General features: G+C 47.0%; 1 protein-coding gene across 5 annotated transcripts in view; it reads right to left on the reverse strand.

Moving 5' to 3' along the window:
• LOC140424773 (5'-AMP-activated protein kinase subunit gamma-2-like) overlaps nucleotides 1-24155 on the reverse strand; it is a 584455-nt gene that overhangs the window by 39911 nt on the left and 520389 nt on the right. For all 5 annotated transcript variants that reach the window (XM_072508165.1, XM_072508164.1, XM_072508167.1 and 2 more), the window contains 2 exons: nucleotides 20848-20906; nucleotides 9924-9969 (listed from right to left, as the gene is read on the reverse strand). In XM_072508165.1, the coding sequence (XP_072364266.1) occupies nucleotides 9924-9969; nucleotides 20848-20906 (105 nt within the window). The remainder of the gene's footprint in view (nucleotides 1-9923; nucleotides 9970-20847; nucleotides 20907-24155) is intronic.

Below are 24155 nucleotides of genomic sequence, written 5' to 3' on the forward strand. Positions count from 1 at the left end.
GGCCCCATAGAGGAGTTTAACCCAGCTGACAAACCCATCCCCGAACCTCCTCAGCATCTCCCATAGATACTCCCACTCTAACCTATCAAATGCCTTCTCTGCATCCTTTGCCGCCACTATCTCTGCCTCCCCCTCTGCTGGGGGCATCATTATCACCCCCAATAGCCGTCGCACGTTGACATGCAATTGTCTCCCCTTTACGAACCCTGTCTGATCTTCGTGCACCACCCCGGGACACAATCCTCTATCCTCATTGTCAGCACTTCTGCCAGCAACTTGGCGTCCACATTTAGGAGTGAGATAGGCCTATAAGAACCGCATTGCAGCGGGTCTTTATCTCGCTTCAGGATTAGTGATATCGTCGCCTCCGACATTGTCGGGGATAGGGTCCCCCCTTCTCTGGCCTCGTTAAAGGTTCTTACCAGCAGCAGGGCCAACAAGTCCACATATTTCCTATAAAATTCCACCGGGAACCCGTCAGGTCCTGGGGCCTTCCCTGCCTGCATGTTCCCCAGCCCTTTGGTCACCTCGTCCACCCCAATTGGCGCCCCCAGGCCTGCCACCTCCTGCTCCTCCACCCTCGGGAACCTTAGTTGGTCCAGAAACTGCTGCATCCCCTCTTTTCCCTCATGAGGTTGGGACCTATATAACCTCTCGTAAAAGGTCTTGAACACCTCATTTACCTTCCCTGCTCTCTGCACCGTGGTTCCCGTTTCATCCCTAACTCCCCCTATTTCCCTCGCCGCTGTCCTCTTTCGAAGCTGGTGGGCCAACAGGCGACTCGCCTTTTCCCCATATTCATGTCTCATCCCCTGTGCCTCCCTCCACTGTGCCTCTGCCCTCCCTGTGGTCAGCAGGTCGAACTCCGTCTGGAGTCGTTGCCTCTCCCTGTATAGACCTTCATCCGGGGCCTCCGCATATTTTTTTATCCACACTCAAAATCTCCCCCAGTAATATTTCCCTTTCTTTGGCCTGTTTTCCCCTCCCCCCTGACCACCGCCTTCAGCGCTTCCCATACTACCCCCACTCAGACCTCCCCATCATCGTTGGCCTCCAGGTACCTTTCGATACAAAGAACAAAGAAATGTACAGCACAGGAACAGGCCCTTCGGCCTTCCAAGCCCCCCGACTAAACTACAATCTTCTGCACTTCCTGGGTCCGTATCCCTCTATTCCCATCCTATTCATGTATTTGTCAAGATGCCCCTTAAATGTCACTCTCGTCCCTGCTTCCACCACCTCCTCCGGTAGCGAGTTCCAGGCACACACTACCCTCTGCGTAAAAAACTTGCCTCGTACATCTACTCTAAACCTTGCCCCTCTCACCTTAAACCTATGCCCCCTAGTAATTGACCCCTCTACCCTGGGGAAAAGCCTCTGAATATCCACTCTGTCTATGCCCCTCATAATTTTGTAGACCTCTATCAGGTCTCCCCTCAACCTCCTTTGTTCCAGTGAGAACAAACCGAGTTTATTCAACCGCTCCTCATAGCTAATGCTAATGCCCTCCATACCAGGGAACATTCTGGTAAATCTACATCCCCGCACTCTTCCGCAGGCTCCCTCATCCGCCAATAATCCCACATCCAGTCGCCAGAGTGGACGCTGCTCCCTCTTCTCTCCTAGTTCCAGATCCACCCAATGTGGGGCATGGTCTGAAACAGCTATGGCCGAGTACTCCGTTCCTTCCACCCTCGAAATCAGTGACCTTCCCAAAACGAAGAAATCTATCCGGGAGTATACCTTATGGACGTGGGAGAAAAAGGAGAACTCTTTGGCCAGCGGCCTAGCAAATCTCCACGGATCTACTCCCCCCATTTGGTCCATAAACCCCCAAGCACCTTGACCGCTGCCGGCCTTCTTCCGGTCCTGGATCTAGATCTATCTAACCCTGGGTCTAGCACGGTGTTGAAGTCACCCCCATTACCAGGTTTCCTACCTCCAGGTCCGGGATGCGTCCCAGCATCCGCTTCATAAATCCCGCATCATCCCAGTTCGGGGCATATACGTTGACCAGCACGACCTCCATTCCCTGCAGTCTGCCACTCACCATCACATATCTGCCCCCGCTGTCCGCTACAGTGTTCCTAGCCTCGAACGACACCCGTTTCCCCACCAATATGGCCACCCCTCTATTCTTTGAGTCCAGCCCTGAGTGGAACACCTGTCCCACCCATCCTTTCCTTAACCTAACCTGGTCCGCCACCTTCAGATGCGTCTCTTGAAGCATGGCCACATCTGCCTTCAGCCCCTTTAAGTGCGCGAACACTCGGGCCCTCTTAATCGGCCCATTTAGGCCTCTCAAATTCCACGCGATCAGCCGGACTGGGGGGGCTGCCCGCCCCCCCCTCCCCTGTCGACCAGCCATCACCCTCTCTTGGCCAGTCCCACGTCCCGGTTCCGCGCACCCACCCGTCCCTCAGGCGGCGCATTCCCGCCTCGACCACCTTTTCTCTTACCAGCTCCCCTTCGATCTCCGCAGCAGCAACCCAGTTGTTGTCCCCCCCCCCCCCCTCCCCGCTAGATCCCCATCTAGCATGGTTCTCCCCCCATATTGCTTCCGAAAGTCAGCGGACTTCAACTGACCCCGGCTTCTCCCGCTCTCTCCTTGACCCCCCCGTGTGAGGAACTCCCATCCTCCTTGTGCCCATCTTCCCGCCATCATGTCTCTGGCGCGGGAAAAGAAAAAGAAACCCCGCGCTTTCTAGTGCCATCCCGCCCCCCATGGCGCAGCTCCCCCTACCGCTCTGCTCCCATTCCCCCCCCCCCCGCCTGTGTCTCTTCTTCTCTCTTCCCCCCCCCCTCCACCGGCGCCCACATTTCTCAGTGTCCCCCCCTCCCAAATTTACACCTCTATACATCAGCATTTTAGTTTCCCCTCCAACATCAGTCCCTCAGTTCTAGTCCAGTTTCTCTTTTTGAATGAAGGTCCATGCTTCTTCCGACGTTTCAAAATAGTAATGTCTGTCCTGGTGCGTGACCCACAATCGCGCCGGCTGCAACATCCCGAACTTCACTTTCTTCTTATGCAGCACCTCCTTGGCTCTATTGAAACTCGCCCTCCTTCTCGCCACCTCCGCACTCCAATCCTGATACACTCGTATCACCGCATTCTCCCATCTGCTACTTCGTACCTTCTTGGCCCATCTCAGAACCACCTCTCTATCATTGAAGCGGTGAAATCGCACGATCACCCCCCTAGGTGGTTCTCAGCCTTTGGTCTCCCCTCGCAGGGACCCGGTGGGCCCCTTCCACTTCCAAGGGGCCCGAGCTCCTTCCACTCAGCTCCCATTAGCGAGCGTAGCATCGTAAGCCCCGCCGTCAGCTCCTTCCACTCCCTCGGGGAGACCCAGGATCCGGAGGTTCTTTCTCCTTGATCTGTTTTCCAGGACTTCAATCCTTTCGGTGCACTTCTTATGGAGCGCCTCGTGCGTCTGCATTTTGACCGCTAGGCCCAGGATCACGTCCTCGTTGTCCGTTACCTTCTGCTCCACCACACGGAGCTCTATCTCCTGGGCCTTTTGTGTCTCTTTAAGCCCCTCAATTGCCTGTAGCATCGGGTCCAGCACCTCCTTCTTAAGCAGCTCCACACACCATCTTAAAAATTCGTCCTGGTCTGGTCCCCATGTCGCCTGGGCTCCCTCCGACGCCATCTTGCTCCTTTCTTTCTTCTGCCGATGTCCTCGGGGATTCTCCGAGATCTGGCCGCCGCCGCCAATATTTTTCTTTTCCGCTGGGGGGACGACTCCCTGTTGCCTCACCCCACACCGGGTTTCGTCACAAAATAATTTCCCGTTGGGGCTCTTAAAAGAGCCCGAAGGTCCGTTTGAGCTGGAGCCGCCGAAACATGCGGCTTAGCTGGTCATCGCCGCAACCGGAAGTCCCTGTGCTGCCACTTTTAAGGATCTGTGGACCTGCACACCCAGATCTGTGTCTCCATGCTTCTGATGATTCTGCCATTTATTTTATCGCTCCCACCTGAATTTACCAAAATGCATCATCTCGCATTTGTCTGGTTAAATTCCATCTGCCATTTCTCTGCCCAATTTTGCAGCCTATCTGTATCCTGCTGTATTCTCTGACAATCTTCATCACTATCCGCAACTCCTGCGATCTTCGTATCATCCTCAAACTTGCTAATCAGGTAGAAATGAAACAAATTTAAAAGGCTTAAGGGATTGCAATTGTCAACCCATGATCAACTATCCTTCCTCATCCCTCTTCTTTCAGCCGCACACAGGTTAGGATCTGCAGCAGAAACATCTGAGGGAGGAGAGGAGGGTCCCCAGAGGCAGGTAGAAATTCCACCAAGATCCAATCTTCCCCAAATCCTGGAAACTGGATTAAGTCAGGGGCAGAGGCATGGATCAGACAGTAGTCCTAACCTGCCAAAGCTGGGATGTCAGTTGGCATTTAGATGGCCAGATGACAGCCCATTCAATACATAACAAACATAGATCAGGAATAGCTAACTGGCCCCTCGAGCCTGCTTCTCCAGTCAGTAAGATCATGGCTGATCTGATTGCAACCGTAACTCCACATTTCTACCTTAACCCCAAATAATGTTTCACCTCCTTGCTCATCAAGAATCAAGCCGCCCCTGCCTTATAAATATTCATGAACCCGATTCCAAAGACTCATCCCCGCTCAAAGAGAAGATTTCTCCTAATATAAATGGCAACCCCTTATTTTTAGACAGTTACCTCTAGTTCTAGATTTTCCCACAAAATGAAACATCCTCCCCATATCCACCCAGTCAAGATCTAAGCTCTTATATGTTTCAATCAATCGTACATTTCTAAACTCCAGCGGTTACAACACCGCGCCTGTCCAACTTGTCCTCATAAGACAACATGCCCATTCCAGGTATTAGTCCGGACACTCTTCTCTGAACTGCTTCCAACATCTTTCCTCAAATAAAGAGATCAATACTGTTCACTGTGCTCCAGATGTGGTCTCACCAGTGCCCTGTACAACTGAAGCATCGCCTCCCTACTCCTGAATTCAATTCTCCTTGCAATAAATGGTAACATTCGGTTAGCTTTTCTAAGCATTTGGTGCACCCGCATCCTAGCCTTTTACGATTCATAGCAGAGAATACACAGATCCCACTGCAAAATTTGGTTCCAACTCCATCTACAAGTTTGCTGACGATACGACCATAGTGGGCCGGATCTCAAATAACGACGAGTCAGAATACAGGAGGGAGATAGAGAACCTAGTGGAGTGGTGCAGCGACAACAATCTCTCCCTCAATGCCAGCAAAACTAAAGAGCTGGTCATTGACTTTAGGAAGCAAAGTACTGTACACACCCCTGTCAGCATCAACGGGGCCGAGGTGGAGATGGTTAGCAGTTTCAAATTCCTAGGGGTGCACATCTCCAAAAATCTGTCCTGGTCCACCCACGTCGATGCTACCACCAAGAAAGCACAACAGCGCCTATACTTCCTCAGGAAACTAAGGAAATTCGGCATGTCCACATTGACTCTTACCAACTTTTACAGATGCACCATAGAAAGCATCCTATCAGGCTGCATCACAGCCTGGTATGGCAACTGCTCGGCCCAGGACCGCAAGAAACTTCAGAGAGTCGTGAACACCGCCCAGTCCATCACACAAACCTGCCTCCCATCCATTGACTCCATCTACACCTCCCCACTGCCTGGGAAAAGCGGGCAGCATAATTAAAGACCCCTCCCACCCGGCTTATTCACTTCTTCCATCGGGCAGGAGATACAGAAGTCTGAGAACACGCACGAACAAACTCAAAAACAGCTTCACCCCCGCTGTTAGCAGACTCCTAAATGACCCTCTTATGGACTGACCTCATTAACACTACACCCTGTATGCTTCATCCGATGCCGGTGCTTATGTAGTTACATTGTATACCTTGTGTTGCCCTATTATATATTTTCATTTATTCTCTTTTCTTCCCATGTACTTAATGATCTGTTGAGCTGCTCGCAGAAAAATACTTTTCACTGTACCTCGGTACACGTGACAATAAACAAATCCAATCCAATCTCAGCTCTGCAATTTCTCACTATTTAGATAATATGCTTTTTTATTCTTCCTGCCAAAACGGACAATTTCACATTCTCCCCACGTTTGCTCCCATTTGCCTGATGGCCCACCCACACACCTAACCTGTCTATATATCAATGCAGCCTAACCCTCTTCACAATTTACAAAGATAGATAGGAAAGAATCAACAAATTTAACCAGATCTTTGGTCCATTCCTCCAAGTCATTTATATAAATTATAACTGGTTGAGGCCGCAGCACTGATCCCTGTGGCACACCATTCGTTGCACTTTGCCAAACAGAAAATTACCCACTTATGCCTATTGTTCCTGTTGGCTAGCCAATCTTCTATCCATGTGAATATGTTACTCCCTACACTGGGAAGTTCTATTTTCTGCAATTATCTTTGCGGAGGCACCTTATCAAATGCTTTCTGGAAATCTAAGTACCGTACATCCACCGGTTCCCCTTTACCCACAGCACCTGTTACTTCTTCAAAGAAAGTCAATAATTGTTTAAACATGATTTCCCTCTCACAAAACCATGTTGACTCTGCCTGATTACTTGGAATTTATCTAAGTGCCCTGCTATATAACATCCTTATTAATAGCTTCTAACATTTTCTCTCTGACAGATGCTAAGATAGCTAGTTTGTAGTTTCCCGTTTTTATCTGCCTCCCTTTTTGAATAAAGAAGTTACGTACATTTGATATTTTACAATCTAATGGAACCTTCTCTGAATCTAGAGAGTTTTGGAAAATTAAAATCAACGCACCAATTATCTCACGAGCCACTTCATTTAAGATCCTAGGATGAAGTCCATCAGGACCCAGCGACTTATCAACCCGCATCTCCAACAATTTGCTCAGTACCGCTTACCTGGTGATAGTCATTTTCTTGAGTTCCCCCTTTTTTCTCTCCTGATTTACAGCTGCTTCTGGGTGTTACTTGTATCCATTATAGTGAATACCGATGCAAATCATCCGTTCAATTCATCTGCCATCTCGTTTCCACTACTAATTCCCCAGACACACTTTCTATTGGATCAACGCTCACTTTGTTAACCCTTTATAAAATCTCTTAGTCTTTATATTTATAGCTAGCTTTCTCTTTAATTTTTTCCTTCCTTATTAATCTTTTAGTCATTCTTTGCTTTTTTTTGTAGTCTGTCCAATCTTCTGACATGTCACCCATTGTGGAATTATATGCTTTTCGTTCAAGTTTGATACCATCTTTAACTTTTTAGTTAACCATGGAAGGTGAGCCCTCCCCTTGTTCTTTCTCATTGGAATGTACCTATAGTGTAGGAAATATCTCCTTAATGTCTGCCACTGCATCTCTACGAACTTATTCCTCAACTTAAATTGCCAGTTCACTTTAGCTAGCTCAGTTTCCATGCCCTCATAATTGTCCTTATTTAAGTTTAAAATATTAATCTTGGACCCACTTTTCCTCAAACTGAATGTAAGATTCAATCATTTTATGATTGCTGCTACTTAGGGGCACCTTTGAGGTTGTTAATTAATCCTATTTTATTGCACAGCTGAGAATTTATTTTTTCTATTCATGGAATGTGTACATTACTGGCTGGGCCAACATTCATTGCCCACCCCCAGTTGCCAAGCTGAGTGGTTTGATAGTCCTTTTCAGAGGGCATTTTAGAGTTTTTTTAAAAATAAAATATGTTTTATTGAAATGGCATTTTAGACTTAACTGGAGAAACACGTAGGCCAGACCAGATAAGAATGCAAGATATTCTTCCCTAAAGGACATTAGCGGATCAGATGCGTGTTTAATATGATCAACAATTTTCATTGTCACCACTGGATGTTTTAGTTCCAGATTTTTTGTTGGAATTGAAATTCCACCATCTGCTGCGGTGGGATTTGAATCCAGGTCATTACCATGGGTCTCTGGATTACTAGCAATGACAGTACCACTATGCCACTGTCTCCCCAAGTTTTAATCTAACCAAAATTGCCCCATTTTTCACATCTGACCGCATCCAAGAAACCAGCTAACCTAAATCAGCCACAACATTTAAAATCTTCGCCTCAAGGACAATCAAAGGACATGCAACTGTACATTCAAAGAACAAAGAAAAGTTTGGTAAGAAGTTTTACAACACCAGGTTAAAGTCCAACAGGTTTGTTTCGATGTCACTAGCTTTCGGAGTCCAACGCCGGCATCTCCACATCAAGAAAAGTACAGCACAGGAACAGGACCTTTAGCCCGCCAAGCCTGTGCTGACCATGCTGCCCATCTAAACTAAAATCTTCTACACGTCCGTGGTCCGTATCCTTCTAGTCCCATCCTATTCATGTATTTGTCACGATGCCCCTTAAACGTCACTATCGTCCCTGCTTCCACCACCTCCTCCGGCAACGGGTTCCAGACACCCACTACCCGGTGTGTGAAAAATTTGCCTCGTACATCTCCTCTAAACCTTGCCTCTCGCACCTCAAACCTATGCCCCCTAGTAATTGACCTCTCTACCATGGGAAAAAGTCTCTGACTATTCTTTTATTTTTAAAAAATTGACTCTATTTCTGGTACCTGCGTGTCTGCCCTAAATGACTGCATGAGAGCCAAATATGGCAGCTGATAAATTTGCTCTTTGACTTAATCAAACACCTTCGGAGTTGCTCCTTATCGTTCACAGTTTAAATAATTAAATACATTCGGATTCAGAAAAGAGTGTCCTCATGAAAAAGAAACTGGAGCCTTTGTTCGTGACTAACCGAGGAAGGGGAGGGCAGTTCACCCCTTCTTACCTGGTCATAAGACTCTCTCAATCTATCACTTGCGTGAGGTGAATGTTCCTTGCCATCGTAAGCAGATTGTTGACGATAAGGGGTGCTTAATAGAACCGTTTGATGACGTCTTCCGTCACTTTGCTGATCATTGAGAGTAGACCGATGAGGTGGCAATGGGCTGGCTTGGTTTTGTCCTGCTTTGTGTGGACAGGTAATACCTGGGCAGTTTACCACAGGGCATACCTGGGGAGTTTACCACTCGGGTCACAGCTGTACTGAACAGCTTGGCTATAGGAAGAGCTAACCCTAGAGCATAAGTCTTCAGCATGGGATGCTGCCGGGGACCATTTAATGCTGAATTTGCCTTTCTTCCAAGGTGAAACTATGTTCCTTTGCATCTGTTATTAAGTAAACAATTGGCAAGGTCAGAGTTTAATTGGTGTTTCAAACTGTTAAGTTACCATTTTAGCTTTCTACTTAAAGAGCAGTTGGTAAAATCACATAGTAGCCATGGACATTCTAGATTCTGTGTCAAAGTCAAAGACACAAACCTTGAGTGTGAAACTTGGAAATGCAATGGGGAAAAAAACGAATGCCACAGTAATACCTTCTCTCAAACATGACAGATGCAATAAAACGATAAATAGCTTTTTTAAAACAATTTCAATTAAACCACAAATGCCAGACTCAGTAGAATATTTGAGAGAAGTGTGCATTAATTAATAAGCTCACAAAATATTGAATAGAAGTGAATATTTTAGCAGTCCAGATGGCTTAGAGGAAAATCAAATGCTTATGAGCCATGAAAATTAGGAAGGTCCCAGGTCTGATTCCGCAGAGGTCTGTACTGAATGAATTTATTCCAGCCAAGCCAGCAGCAGCACTACAGCCAAATGCACCAACCCTGAATTTGGAGATGAGGGGGAAAATAAAAGGCAGGATTTTCTGCTCACGATCACAGTACAGTAGCCCGTACTCCAAAAGTGCACACATGTGAGCAGGATCCAGGTTAGTTGTAATGTCCTCCAATTAGAATGCCCACTAGGATCACTATCAGTGTTCACAAGTGAATAATGGCCTCTTTAGGTGAAGTATCAGGCAGGCTGGGAGGGGTCAAAAGTAATTTCTTTTGATATTTTTACCTCTCCATGATTCAATCTTGTGTTCCTCCAGCTCGTAGATTTGTACCTGCAATGGAAAAATCATAATCCATTATTTAAGCCACCCCAAAGATTTCAGTCAACAGTATTTAAATTCTTCTACTTGACACCAGAGAACAGACATGGGATGTGTAGAAATGAAAAGGCAAGCTGGGGTTGTCAGTCTAAAACAATCTGGGTTTAAGTGACTGGTCCAATCAGACCTCATATTTGATTCAAACAAACAAAGTTAATTTAAACTTTGACTAGCCAGCACAGAGGCGACAGGCCGAATGGCCTCTTTCGGTGCTGTGCCCATTGTATGATTCTTAGCTATTTTATTTCAGCTGTTCAGGTTCTTTCAGTTTGCTCGAGCCAAGTAGGTCTTTATAATCAGAATGTGTACTGAATATTTTCACAGTGTACAGCAACGTTTATTCCTCGCAATCCCCAACCAAATCACAAAGTACTGCAGAGAAAGAGAAAGAAATGAATAATGTTTGGATTTCTCCTGAAAGTGAAATTGTTTCCGATTTGAACAATCAGTGCACTTTAAGTTCTATTTTGACAGTATCATCTCCGTTCACAGATATGTAAACTCCTGGTCAATGATCAATCCATCACAAACATCAAAGACAGATCACCTGGCCATCATCTTATTATTGTTTGTGCAACCTTATCTTTATGCAAACTTTCTGACTGGTTTCCATCGATAGAATGAAAATAGAAACATACGCTGAGTTACAAAGAGTATTGGGGCAGCACGGTGGCACAGTGGTTAGCACTGCTGTCTCACGGCACCGAGGTCCCATGTTCGATCCCAGCTCTGGGTCACTGCCAATATGGAGTTTGCACATTCTCCCCGTGGTTGCGTGGGTTTCACCCCCACAACCCAAAGATGCGCAGGGTAGGAGGATTGGCCCTAAATGGGAACAAATTAATTGGGTATTCTAAATTGATGGGGGGGAAAAAGAATTACAAAGAGCACACGAGAGGTGGACGGAGGCGGAGGGGGGCGGGAGGCCGAGAGGGGCGGGAGGCCGAGGGGGGAGGTGGGGAGAGGCAGGGGGGGGGGGGGGAGAGAAGAGGAGGCCGAGGGGGAGGCAGAGTGGCACGGGAGGCAGACGGGGGAGAGAGAGGCTGGGGGAGCGAGAGGCTGGGGGAGCGAGAGACAGAAAACAGATGGGCTGATGAGATATCTCTATCAAAGAGCCCTCTTGGGTAGAATGCCTCTATCTTTTCTATGATTCTGTGATAAATAAAAGACAGGAGAAAGGAAATGGAAGAAAAAGCATAAGGAAATGAGAGAAATCGAGCAAGAACTAGAGTACATGGGGCGGCATATGGTGCAGTGGTTAGCTCTGGGACTGCGGTGCTGAGGACCCGGGTTTGAATCCCGGACCTGGGTCACTGTCCGTGTGGAGTTTGCAGATTTTCCCCATGTCTGCATGAGTTTCACCACCAAAACCCAAAGATGTGCAGGTTAGGTGGATTGGCCACGCTAAATTGCCCCTTAATTGGGAAAAAAAAATTGGGTACTCTAAATTTAAAAAAAAAGAACTAGAGTACATGAGAAAGAGATTACACACGAGTGAAATAAAAGTGGAAGAAATTCGCAAATTTAAGTTTTGAAACCAAGGAAAGACAAACACTGCAGACATTGAAGTTTGCAACTCTAGGGAGTAACATAATTTATTCTATTCCCTGATTAGCTATTCTTGCTTTTTGGGTTGGATGTTTTGCTCCTGAACTCTGTGCCCCATGATTATGTCTTCCGCCATGCTTTCTGTTATTCCTGCTCCTTTCCTGGTCTCCTAAATCTAGTCTGGTAATCAATCTCCTGCTCGTGAATATTATCAATGATGCAGTATGGGGAGCCGGAGGAAACTACAAACACAGAATGAAAACCATGAGGGGGTCTGGTGGCAGCCATGAGCTGAGCGGTCGTACGCAAAGTGGCTCCTATACGAGAACACCGAAAACAAGCTCTTAACCCCATCAAACCGGCACCAACATTATCCACAACTCACCCCCAGCCTAACCCCCGCAGACCATGTCGATGAGAAAGCCGAAAAAAGGAGAATGGGAAAGAGCTCGCAACTCACCAGGAAAGCCAGCAAGGATGAGGGGAGAGAAACCTCTGGCAGACATATGAGATAGCATGGAAACGGGAAGGGCCGATTCCACGGAGTTCTCAGCGCAGACCCAGGCGTTGATGGACAACTTCATTGGCTTTGTTACCACTGAGCTCCAGAGACACAGAGGAGCAAAAAGAGACCCCCTGGCAGCCGGTGAGACATCGCTGGAGACGGAGACGGCTCCCGTGCGGGGGGGGGGGGGGGCGATGGGCAAAATGGAGTGGCGGCTGGAGGCCAAAGAATTGAAAACGAGAGATCTGGAGAAGGCCGCCACAGGCCAAGGGGTCCAGATCCCAGCCTTTGAGACCGAGGTGGTGAGCCTGATCAAGACCCAGAAGGGCCGAAGGGAGAAAATTGATGACCAGGAGAGCAGGTCTCGCCGCCAGATCTTAAGAATCGTGGGGCTGCTGGAAGGGATGGAGGGGAGAAACTCCACAGAATAGGTCTCGGAGATGTTCGGGAAACAGGTCGGCAAAGAGGGCTTCGCCAAGCCCCGGGAGGTGGACTGTGTGCACAGCTCGCTCAGACAGCGGCCCGGAGCCAGGGACTCGCCATGGGCGATAATCCGGGAAGTTCAGCAAATATCAGGATAAGGAGCAGGTCTGGAGATGGGCAAAAAGTGTGAAATGGTGCAAGTGGGAAGGACATGCCATATGCTTGTACCAAGACATTGGGGCGGACCTGGCCAAGCGCCACGCTGAGCTTAACAGCGCCAAATCTGCCCTCTACAAGAGCAAGGTGCAGTTTGGCATGCTCTATCCAGCCAGGTTCTGGGTCACACATCACAAATATTTCAACACCACTGACATGGCCAAAACATTGGTCCAAGATAACAGTGTGGGCAGACAGTCAGAGTGCACATTGGCAAGAAGACGGGGATATGAAAGCGAAGAGAAAAAAAACATAGGAACGAACGTGGACAGAGATGTAGAGAATTCGGGGGTGGAACCGGACTGAGATAGGTGCAGCTACACTAGTGAGCAAGCTGGTGTAGAAGAGGACAGTGAAGGAGGCGGCTGCGGCACGCTTCCCGGGAGGGTGGGAGAGCCTGGCAGGAGGAATGGGAAGGTTGGAACTTCAAGGAAACAAAGGGCAAAAGGGGGGGGGGGGGAAGAGACAGTCAGGGCACATAGAATGTGAGGGGCCTCAAATGGCTGAAGAGATTCACAGTCCTCGCCCATTTTAAGAGGTGGACAGCCTTCCTACAGCAAACACATCTACGAGAGAGGGAACGATAGCGGGTAAGGAAGGGCTGGATGGGACAAATGTTTCATCCATGTTTTGACACCAGGACGAGGAGGTGAGCCATATTAGCAGGACTGGTTGTTCCGACCTATGTCCACTTTTGTTCTTTGTCCTTGGACGACACTCTACGTGTGAAACTCAGCTCTTTTTCTTTCCTAATTTGTAACTATTACTTGAAACACCAATAAAAAATATTTTTAAAAAGAACTATCCGTGAGGCAGACAGCAATAAAACGGCACAAACCACAGTTCTGATTTTTAAATCTTCATAAATTACAGGGACTTTAAATTGTTATAGTGTGTAATAATGTCCTCAAATTGATTCCAACAGCCTGGCGACTGACAGCTTGTGTTATGTGAAAGCAGGCAGAAAGCAATTGGTACTTTGTCCCAGGGAGTCTCAGATACTAGGCCAGCTGCTTGGAGCCGGCCTCTCAATGGCAGAGCAGGGGGGGGCAGCGCTCCAGGCTTTCCTTTCCTACCATGGTGGTGGTAGCAGCAGGAGGGGATCCTCTCCACAATGGCCAGGCCACGGCAGTGGTGGTAGCAGCAGGAGGGGAACCTCTCCACAATGGCCAGGCCACGGCAGTGGTGGTAGCAGCAGGAGGGGAACCTCTCCACAATGGCCAGGCCACGGCAGTGGTGGTAGCAGCAGGCGGGGATCCTCTCCACAATGGCCAGTCGACCGCGGTGGTGGTAGCAGCAGGAGGGGAACCTCTCCACAATGGGCAGGCGACCGCGGTGGTGGTAGCAGCAGGCGGGGATCCTCTCCACAAAGACCAGGCCACCGCGGTGGTGGTAGCAGCAGGAGGGGAACCTCTCCACAATGGGCAGGCGACCGCGGTGGTGGTAGCAGCAGGAGGGGATCCTCTCCACAATGGCCAGGCCACCGCGGTAGTGGCAGTGGTAGGAGGGGATCCTCTCCACAATGGGCAGGCGACCGCGGTGGTGGTAGCAGCAGGAGGTGATCCTCTCCACAATGGCCAGGCCACGGCGGTGGTGGTAGCAGCAGGAGGGGATCCTCTCCACAATGGGCAGGCGACCGCGGTGGTGGTAGCAGCAGGAGGTGATCCTCTCCACAATGGCCAGGCGACCGCGGTGGTGGTAGCAGCAGGAGGGGATCCTGTCCACAATGGCCAGGCGACCGCGGTGGTGGCAGCGGTAGGAGGGGATCCTCAACACAACGGCCAGGCGACCGTGGTGGTGGCAGCAATAGGAGGGGATCCTCTCCACAATGGCCAGTCGACCGCGGTGGTGGTAGCAGCAGGAGGGGATCCTCTCCACAATGACTAGGCGACCGCGGTGGTGATAGCGGCAGGAGGGGATCCTCAACACAACGGCCAGGCGACCGCAGTGGTGGTAGCAGCAGGAGGGGATCCTCTCCACAATGGCCAGGCGACCGCAGTGGTGGCAGCAGCAGGAGGGGATCCTCTCCACTGTACCCGCCCACAGGACTCCCCCCAACACCACTCTACCAGCCCACAGGACTCTGCTAACACCACTGTACCTGCCCACAGGACTCTGCCAACACCACTGTACCCGTCCACAGGACTCTGCCAACACCACTGTACCCGCCCACAGGACTCTGCTAACACCACTGTACCCGCCCACAGGACTCTGCTAACACCACTGTACCCACCCACAGGACTCTGCTAACACCACTGTACCCGCCCACAGGGCTCTGCTAACACCACTGTACCCACCCACAGGACTCTGCTAACACCACTGTACCCACCCACAGGACTCTGCTAACACCACTGTACCCGCCCACAGGACTCCCCCCAACACCACTCTACCCGCCCACAGGACTCTGCCAACACCACTGGACCTGCCCACAGGACTCTGCCAACACCACTGTACCCGCCCACAGGTCTCTGCCAACACCATAGTATACCCGCCCACAAGTCTCTGTCAACACCACTGTACCCACCCACAGGACTCCGCAAACACCACTGTACCAGTCCACAGATAGAACAAACAACATAGAAAATACAGGCCCTTTGGCCCTCCAAACCTGCGCCAAATGTGCTGTCCGTCTAAACTAAAATCTTCTATACTTCCTGGGTCCGTATCCCTCTATTCCCATACTATTCATGTATTTGTCAAGACTCCCCTTAAACGTCCTATCGTCCCTGCTTCCACCACCTCCTCCGGTAGTGAGTTCCAGGCACCCGCTACCCTCTGTGTAAAAAGACTTCCCTCGCACATCTTCTCTAAACTTTGCCCCTCGCACCTTAAAAGTAGTTGGCTTTCAAGATAACAAGCAGAGTCGCAATGACACAATTGCTGCAGGAGTTACGAGCCAACATTAAAATTGGAAACAGAAACATATTCGTTGCTCTATAAAAGGCACATTGTAGGAACCAAGAGTGCAACATTTCACCTTATAAACATTCCTAAAAAGGCAATTGAACTCCAGCATTTTAGGTCCTTGGTGTCACATTATCCTTCAAACTGTAGGTTCGTAGATTGCAAGAGACAAAATAAAAAATAAGAAACAGCAAATGGGTTTATAAGAACACGCTTCACAAACTAATCAATAACAGCACAAGATTCAAAAAATGGCTGAACAACTTCATTTTGTTCGATTGGAAACACAAAATTGGCAAAACTTGGCAGGCTGCCATACGTTGCGGACAATTCTACCAGTAACACTCTGCTCACGTAACATACAATCTGCCTTTTTGTCCATTAGCTAGGCAATACAAATGGTCTTAACTTCAACCAGAATGGATCAGCGTTTTCCTGTCATTTATGCGGAGCTCTGTGCCACCAAGACCTTTTCTTCCAGTTGGGCTTCTCTCTCACTCTCTCATCGATACCATGTCTTATGATCAGACCGAAGTGAAGGCAGAATTTTGGTACAATATCTTATTTAAATGGCAATGCCATTGACAATACAGTGCTCTTTCAGTATGTCAGTCGTGTAGTAGAGGTGGCGTCGGAATGGTATATGGGTGGGAGCTGCCCTGGGGAGTCCTCAGCATTGACCTGGAGAAGTCTCATGATATCAGCTCAAGCCTGGGCAAGGAAACCTCCTGCTGATTACCACATACTGCCCATCGTCAGTTGATGAATCAGGATTCAGTTGATGAACACCATTTTGGAGGAAGTACTGAGAATGGCAAACTGAATGTCCTCTGGGTGAGGGACTTCAATGTCTATCACCAAGAGTGGTTCTGTAGCATCAACACAAACCGCTGGCCTCAAGGATAGAACAGTTGCCAGACAGGGTCTGTGGCAGTTGGTGAGGGAGTCAACAATGAAAAACGTACCTGACCTCGTTCTCACCAACCTGCCTGTTGCAGATGCCTCTGCCCATTTCAGTGTCGGGAGGAGTGACCACCGCACAGCACAGTCCTCGGAAGTGCCAAAAATCCCATCTTCACATTGAGGATACCACCTTCCATCCTGTTTTGTGGCTCTACCACTGTGAGAAGTGGGATAGATTCTGAACAGATCGAGCAACTCAAGGGCATCCACCATTAGGTGCCATTAAACAGCAGAATTGGACTCAAACACAACTTGTAGTCTGATGGCCTGACATACGCCCCACTCTACCATTACCACAGATCAACCCTGGTTCAATGAAGAGTGCAGGAGTGCATGCCAGGAGCGGGCATACCTAAAAATGAGGTGCCAACCTGGTGAAGCTACAATACAGGCCTACTTGCATGCCATACAGCATAGGCAGAAAGTAATAGAGTCCCACAATTCCACAACCAACAGATCAGGTCTAAGTCCCACAGGTCCTGCAACATCCAGCTGTGTATCATACAATCCCTCCAGTGCAGGAGGCCATTCGGCCCATTGAGGCTACACCGGCCCTTGGAAAGAGCAGCCTACTTAAGCCCACGCCTCTACTCTATCCCCATAACCCAACCGAACCTTTGCAGTAAGGAGCAATTTAGCATGGCAATCCACCCAACTTGCACATCTTTGGACTGTGGGATGAAATTGGAGCTCCCGGAGGAAAACCACGTAGACATGGGGAGAAAGTGCAAAGACGAGGATGGAACTGAACCCGGGTCCCTGGAGCTGTGAGGCACCGGTGCTAACCACTGTGCCATCGAATGGTGGAGGACAATTAAATAACCCACAGAAGGAGGCTCCACAAGTACCATCATCCTCAATGATGGCGGAACCCAGCACAATCAGTGGAAAATCAAAAGCTGAAGCATTTGCTACAATCTTCGCCCAGAACTGCCGAGTGGATGATTCACCTCCGCCTCCTCCGGCAGTCCCCAGCATCACAGTTGTCGGTCTTCAATTTACTCCTTGTGATATCAAGAAATGGCTAAAGGCACTGGATACTGACTTGGGAATATGTCACCGTTCCTTCATTGTTGCTGGATCAAAATCCCTCCCTAATCCCACTCTAGGTATACCTACACCACAGGGGACTGCAGCAGTTCAATGCGGGAGCGCACAACCATCTTTGCAAGGGCAATTAGGGATGGGCAATAAATGCTGGCCTAGCCGCAAAGGACACATCCCTTGAATAAGAAAAGAAAAGGTCACATCATGAGCTCTAATTCACTACATGCCTACTCAGGTGGCTAAAAATGTTGCTGCTGGCTCAAATTTGATAATACATGTACAAAGGGAAAAGCTGAATTTGGACGACAGGACTGATAAAAAAATTGTTCAAGCAAAACTACTTTGAAATTGCCAAATAACTTATCACCGAGAAGAGTAATGTATGTATCTTATCTGTACATTAGGAACTGGGTCTATTTAAAACTTGCTGTCAAAAACAATGTTGCCGCCTATTAAGGGGATTCTCATACACAAAACATGCCTTAATGAGGCATAACTATTTAGATAATTTGCTCAGTTGTCAATCTACAAGCCACCGCTTAGGAGCCTGGAGGCAGAAAAGGAATGGGTAACTGCTGGTAATCTACGAGAACTAGGCAGGAAGTGCAGGAGACCCCCAGGGCCCTGCGCACCAATCAATTTTCCGTATTGGATGCTGATGAAGGCGTTGGTTCCCGAGTGCAGTCAGATCCAAGTCTGGGACACCACGTGCAGCTGTGCTATACAGAATTCGGAAGAAAGAGCAGTAGTGATAGGGAATTAGTTAGTTAGGGGAACAGACGGGCATTTGTGTTGGCATAGATGTGATCCACGGTCATATGTTGCTTCCCTAGTGCCAGGGTCAAGGATGTCATGCAGCGCCTACAAGACATGCCTCTGGGGGAGGCTATTCAGCTAGAAGTCATGGTCCTTGATGGTACATGAAAAGGGGATGAGGTCCCAAAAGCAGATTTTAAGGAGCGGGCGGGGGGGGGGGGGGGGCGCGCATATTATCATAATTAGAATGGAAACTTGGCTTAAAGAGGGTCTGAAGTGGCAGTTCAACATCCCTGGAAAGAGTTTGCAGGCAGGATAGAGGGGGAGGGGGAGGGGAAAGAGATAAGAAAGATGGAGGTGCAGCATTATTGGTTAAGGAATCAATTACAGCTGAGGAAGGATGATATACCAACTGAAACATTAAATGAGGCCATATGGGTTGAGCTCAGAAATAAAAAAGGGCAGCCACACTACTAGGAGTATACTATACACCCCAAAATAGTGGAAGGAAATTTGAAGAATAAATATGTCGGCAAATTTCGGAGTGCAAACAAAATAGGCACAGTGGGCACAAAATTCTTGACCTGCATTCAGGAAAACTTTTTTAGCCAGCACGTAACAAGCCCAATAGGCTGGGTGAGATTTACTTTTGTAAAATTATGATGGGCAACTGGATGGATTAGCAGTGGGGGAGCATTTTGGAGATAGTGACCACAATAGTTAGATTTAGAATCATTACGGAAAAGACATAGGTAAAGTCCTAAATTGGGGGAAGACAAACTTTAGAGCTGGGGGGGGACGACGACTTTAGAGCTGGAGGCGGGGGGGGGGGGGGGGGGGGGGGGCACTGGCAAACGTGGACTAGATACAACACAAAAAGGGAAAAGTTTCAAAGCAGTGGGAAGCATTCAAAAGTGAAATTCTACAGGCACTGTCGAGACATGTCCCCACTATGAAAAAGGGTGGTACTGCCAAAGCTAGAGCCCCCTGTTTATCCAGAAGCATTCAGGGCAAGATAAAGCAGAAAAAGAAAGCTTATGACAGTTACAAAAAACTTACTATTGTAGAAAGCCTGCAGGAGTATAGAAAGCATGGAGTGAAGTAAAGAAGGAAATTAGGAAAGCAAAGTGAGGATACATAAATATCTGCAGATAAAATCAAAGAAAAGCCAAAGATGTTTTAAAAGTATAATAAGAGCAAGAGAGTAACTGAGGAAAGGGTAGGGCTTATCAGAGATGTGCATGGTAACTTGTGTTGATGGGTCCTCAATGAGTACTTTGTCTTCACCAAGGAGAGGGACGATGCAGACATCTTAGTTAAAGAGAAATGTGAATTACTGGATACAATAAGTATATTGGGAGAGCAAGTACTGGTGGGAATGATGGAGCCAGATAGATTGTATCCCAGACTGTTAAAGGAAGCTAGGGAGGAAATAGCAGGTGCTGAGGATCGTTTTCCAATCCACACTAGATACAGGTGGGTACCAGAGGATTGGAGGCCTCTGAACATTGTACTGCTATTTAAAAAGATGCAAGGGATAGGCCAGAAAATTATAGGCCAGTCGGTCTAATTTTGAGTTGGCCAATTTATTGGAATCAATTCGGAGACACATTTTAAATTGTCACTTAGAAAGGCATGGATTGATCAGCGATAGTCAGCATGATTTTGTTAGGGGAAGATAGTGTACTGATATAATAAAAATTTTTGAGGTAGTAACAAGGAGAATTGATGAGGGTAGTGACAAGGTCCCACATGGCAGCCTGATCAGAAAAGTGAAATTGCATGGGATACAGGGGAATGTGGCGAGTTGGATCTAAGTTGGTTCGGCGATAGGAAACAACAGGTAATGGTCAATTGATTCCAATAAATTGCAAATAGAAAGTGGTTTCCAGTGATGTTCCACAGGGCTAAGTGCTGGGGCTCGTGCTGTTTGTTGTATATATTAATGATTTGGATTCAAACGTGGGAGACATGATTGGGAAATTTGCAGATGACATAAACTGGCTGTGTAGTTGATTGCGAAGATCTTTGCAGAGATCTTCGACTAAGAATAATAATAAAAGGGGTGAGATTAAAATCCAAAATGTGACCTTATAAACAGTAAGTCGTGTAAAGTCTTCTGATTTTCTTTATGGAAAAGGGTCATAAAAATTTCTCTCGCTTTGCCCATCACTATTTGAAAATGTGAAACCATGGACAACAGCAACATGATATTTGCATATTGCTCTTCAGTACGTTAGAAGCTTTAGATAAATGCATGTTGTGGTTGTTGTTGCGTTTGAATGAATTGAATCGCATAGATTTGTGTTTTTCCCACAGATACTGTTATTGAATGATGAATCCTAATTAGATACAGCATGGAAATTTCCTTCAGACAACGCTAATATTATCTGTATGAACGGTTGTTTCTTATTTCACACAATTAATTTACTTTGGATCCCAAGAATTTGACAATTGAAAGCACTTACCATGGGTGACTTGTAGTATCTGTGCAGTATGTTTATGAAGTCTGTTATAGTTAACATTCCTAGAAAAGAAAGAAGCATTTTAATGGAAGTCACAAAATGTTGCAGCACATTGTATCACTGAAGTCTGTTATCTGGGGCATCAGAGTGGAAACCTTAACACTTGGAAAATATTTTTAAAGCACAGTGAGTGTCACTTGTTAGGTGAGAAAACCTCCTGCGCAACCAGCAGCAACACCACCAATAAAAGGGCATCAAATCTGCTGGAGTGAATTCGAGCATTGATGTAAAACGAAATACACAGAGCACAAAGTACGAGTGATAAATTAGCACAAAACAATTTATTTTCAAATTGTGACTGGCCAACAATGCCTCTCCTCGTCCTATACATTTCTGAATACATTAAAGGCATACAAGGTTAGAGTTAACACATACTAACATCTGAATGAGGGGCAGGAGTAGGCCATTCAGCTGCTCAAGCCTGCTCTACCATTTGATAAGATCATGGCTAATTGGACTGCGATCTCAACTCTGCTTTCTTGTCTACCCCCTATAACTTTTAACCCCTTCTTAATGAAGAAAATATTCAACGTTGCTGACTCAATTGCTCTCTTGGGAAGAGAATTTCACATACTACCGACCCTCAAAAGGATTTCCTCTTTACTCCGTCCAAAATGGAGGATCCTTCATTTTTAAACTTTTATTTTAATCCACAGAATCCACAGTGGAGGAGGTCATTCGGCCCATCGTGTTTGCACCGATCAACCTAAAGAGCACCCACCCCCAACCCCCAGGCACACAGCGACAGGTTCCCCTTTATCCACTTTGCTGACTATTTCTTCAAATAACTGTAATAAATTAAACACTATTTCCCTTTTAAAACACCATGTTGGCTTTCCCCAAATACATTAACAGCAAGAATAACCTCCTTAATAACAGATTCTCTAATTTTCCCAAAGACAGATGTTAGGTTTGTTTTCTCTATAAATTTAGAGTACCCAATTATATTTGTTTTTAAACCAATTAAGGGCAATTTGGTGAGGCCAATTCTCCTAGCCTGCACATCTTTGGGTTGTGGCGGCGAAACCCATGCAGACACAGGGAGAATGTGCAAACTCCACAGACAGTGACCCAGGGCCGGGATTGAACCCGGGTCCTCAGCACCGTGAGGCAGCAGTACTAACCATTGTGCCACCGTGCCGGTTAACAGGCCTCTTGATTCCTGCTTTCTGTCTCCTACCTTTCTTGAAAAGAGTTACATTTGCTATTTTCTAAATGACTGACCGTTCTAGATTTGAGGGAGCTATGGAAAATTACTAACAATGCATCGATCTTCACAGCCACTTCTTTTAAGGCCCTAGGATGCAGGCCACAAGGTTTTGGGGACTTGCCAGACTTTAGTTCTGATAGGTGCCCGCTCCCTGGTGATTGTATTAGTTTAAGAGTTCCTTCATCCCTTTCACCAATTTACAAGTAATATCTGCAATGTTATTGGTCTCTTTTATAATGAGAACAGGCACAAAAAGTTTCCCAGTTCTACCATCTCCTTACTTCCCATTATCAGTTCCCCTTTTCACTCTCTGGACAGCCAACACTCCCTTTAATTACTATACTGCTTTTTGAATACCTGTAGAAACTTTTAATGTAAAAAAATATTTCTAACTATCTTTCTCTCATATATTTCTCCCTCTTTTTCTTTTAGGTTATTCTCTGGTTTTTAAATTTTGACCAATCTTCTTACCTACTAATCTTCGCAGAATTTTTGCTTTTTCTTTCCATCTGATACTGTCTTTAACTTACTGAGATAGTCATGGAAGATGCAGCCTCTTCAAGAGTTTTTCTTTTCCACTGGAATATATTTTTACTGAGTGTCATGCAATATCTCCTTAAATGTCTGGCGCTGCATCTCTACCTTCCTAGCCTTTAACTTTAGCAGTTCACTTTAACCAGCTCTGCTGTCATACCCTTCTAATTATAATACAGAGGGATCTGGGTATCCTAGTACACGAATCATCAAGAGTGAGCATGCAGGCATAGGAAGGCAAATGGGATGCTGATGTTTATTGCAAGAGGAATGGAATGTAAAAGTTGGGAAGTTTTACTACAGCTGTACATGGTTTTGGTGAGACCACATTGGGAGTGTGGTCTACAGTTTTGGTCTCGTTACTTGAAATGAAATCGCTTACTGTACAAGTAGGCTTCAAATGAAGTTACTGTGAAAAGCCACATTCCGGCACCTATTCGGGGAGGCTGGTACGGGAATTGAACCGTGCTGCTGGCCTGCCTTGGTCTGATTTAAAAGCCAGCGATTTAGCCCAGTGAGCTAAACCAGCCCCTTAAGGATCAGAAGCAGTTCAGGGAAGGTTCATATGACTCATTCCTGGGATGACGGGTTTACCCCATGAAGAAAGTTTGAACAGGTAGGTTGAAGTTGGACTTTAGAAGAACGGGAGGTGATCTTACTGAAAGATGTAAAGACCCGGAGGGGACTTGTCAGGTTGAATACCAGGAGGATGTTTCTTCTTGTGGGGTCTCTCTTTTAAGATGGAGTAAAGAAAATTTATTTCTCGGAGCATTATTTGAATGTGGAATTCTCTTCCTCAGGAAGCAGTGGAGGCTGGGACACTAAATTAATTCAAGACCTAGTTTAACAGATTTTTGATATCCATAGAAGTCAAGAGTTACGGGGAGCAGACAGAATGTGAGGCCACAAATTAGGTGAACCGTGATCTTATCAAATGGCCTCCTCCTACTACGAAGCCTTTTTGCCTTTATTTAAGCTTAAGCTAATCTTAAGACTCTCTTCTCACCCTCAAATGTATGTGAAATTCAATCATGTTATCAATACAATACTGACATAGCAGCCACCCTGAACCCAGAGATATTGCATACTCACAATTTTGCCTAGTCAGGATCTCCTGCAGTGTTAGATTAATGCCCATTCTAAGCCTCACAGAGTTCAATTTCCTTGCACTGTGTTATAACCTGCCTGCTTACCATTGGCTGGGGACTAATGACAATCCCACAATCCTGCGGGAGTATGAGCTTCCCCAATGAGGGGGGGGGGGGGGGGGGGGGGGGCGGAGAAACCATTAGTAAACTCCAAGTATATATAAAGCTGGCCAGTTTGGAAACAGCAGATATATATATATATATGTTATTGTGAATAAATGTTATTACTTTGTATCCTTAAAACTCGTGCTGGATTCTTCGTGGCCCTCACAAAACTGGTGACGAGGGTTAAAGTGAATAGCTGTCTACACTGCTGAAGCCACCTCCCTGGATTTTTGTTGGACAGTTTGGAAGTTGTT

This window comes from Scyliorhinus torazame, chromosome 6 (assembly GCF_047496885.1).
Source record: "Scyliorhinus torazame isolate Kashiwa2021f chromosome 6, sScyTor2.1, whole genome shotgun sequence".
Lineage (NCBI taxonomy): Eukaryota > Metazoa > Chordata > Chondrichthyes > Carcharhiniformes > Scyliorhinidae > Scyliorhinus > Scyliorhinus torazame.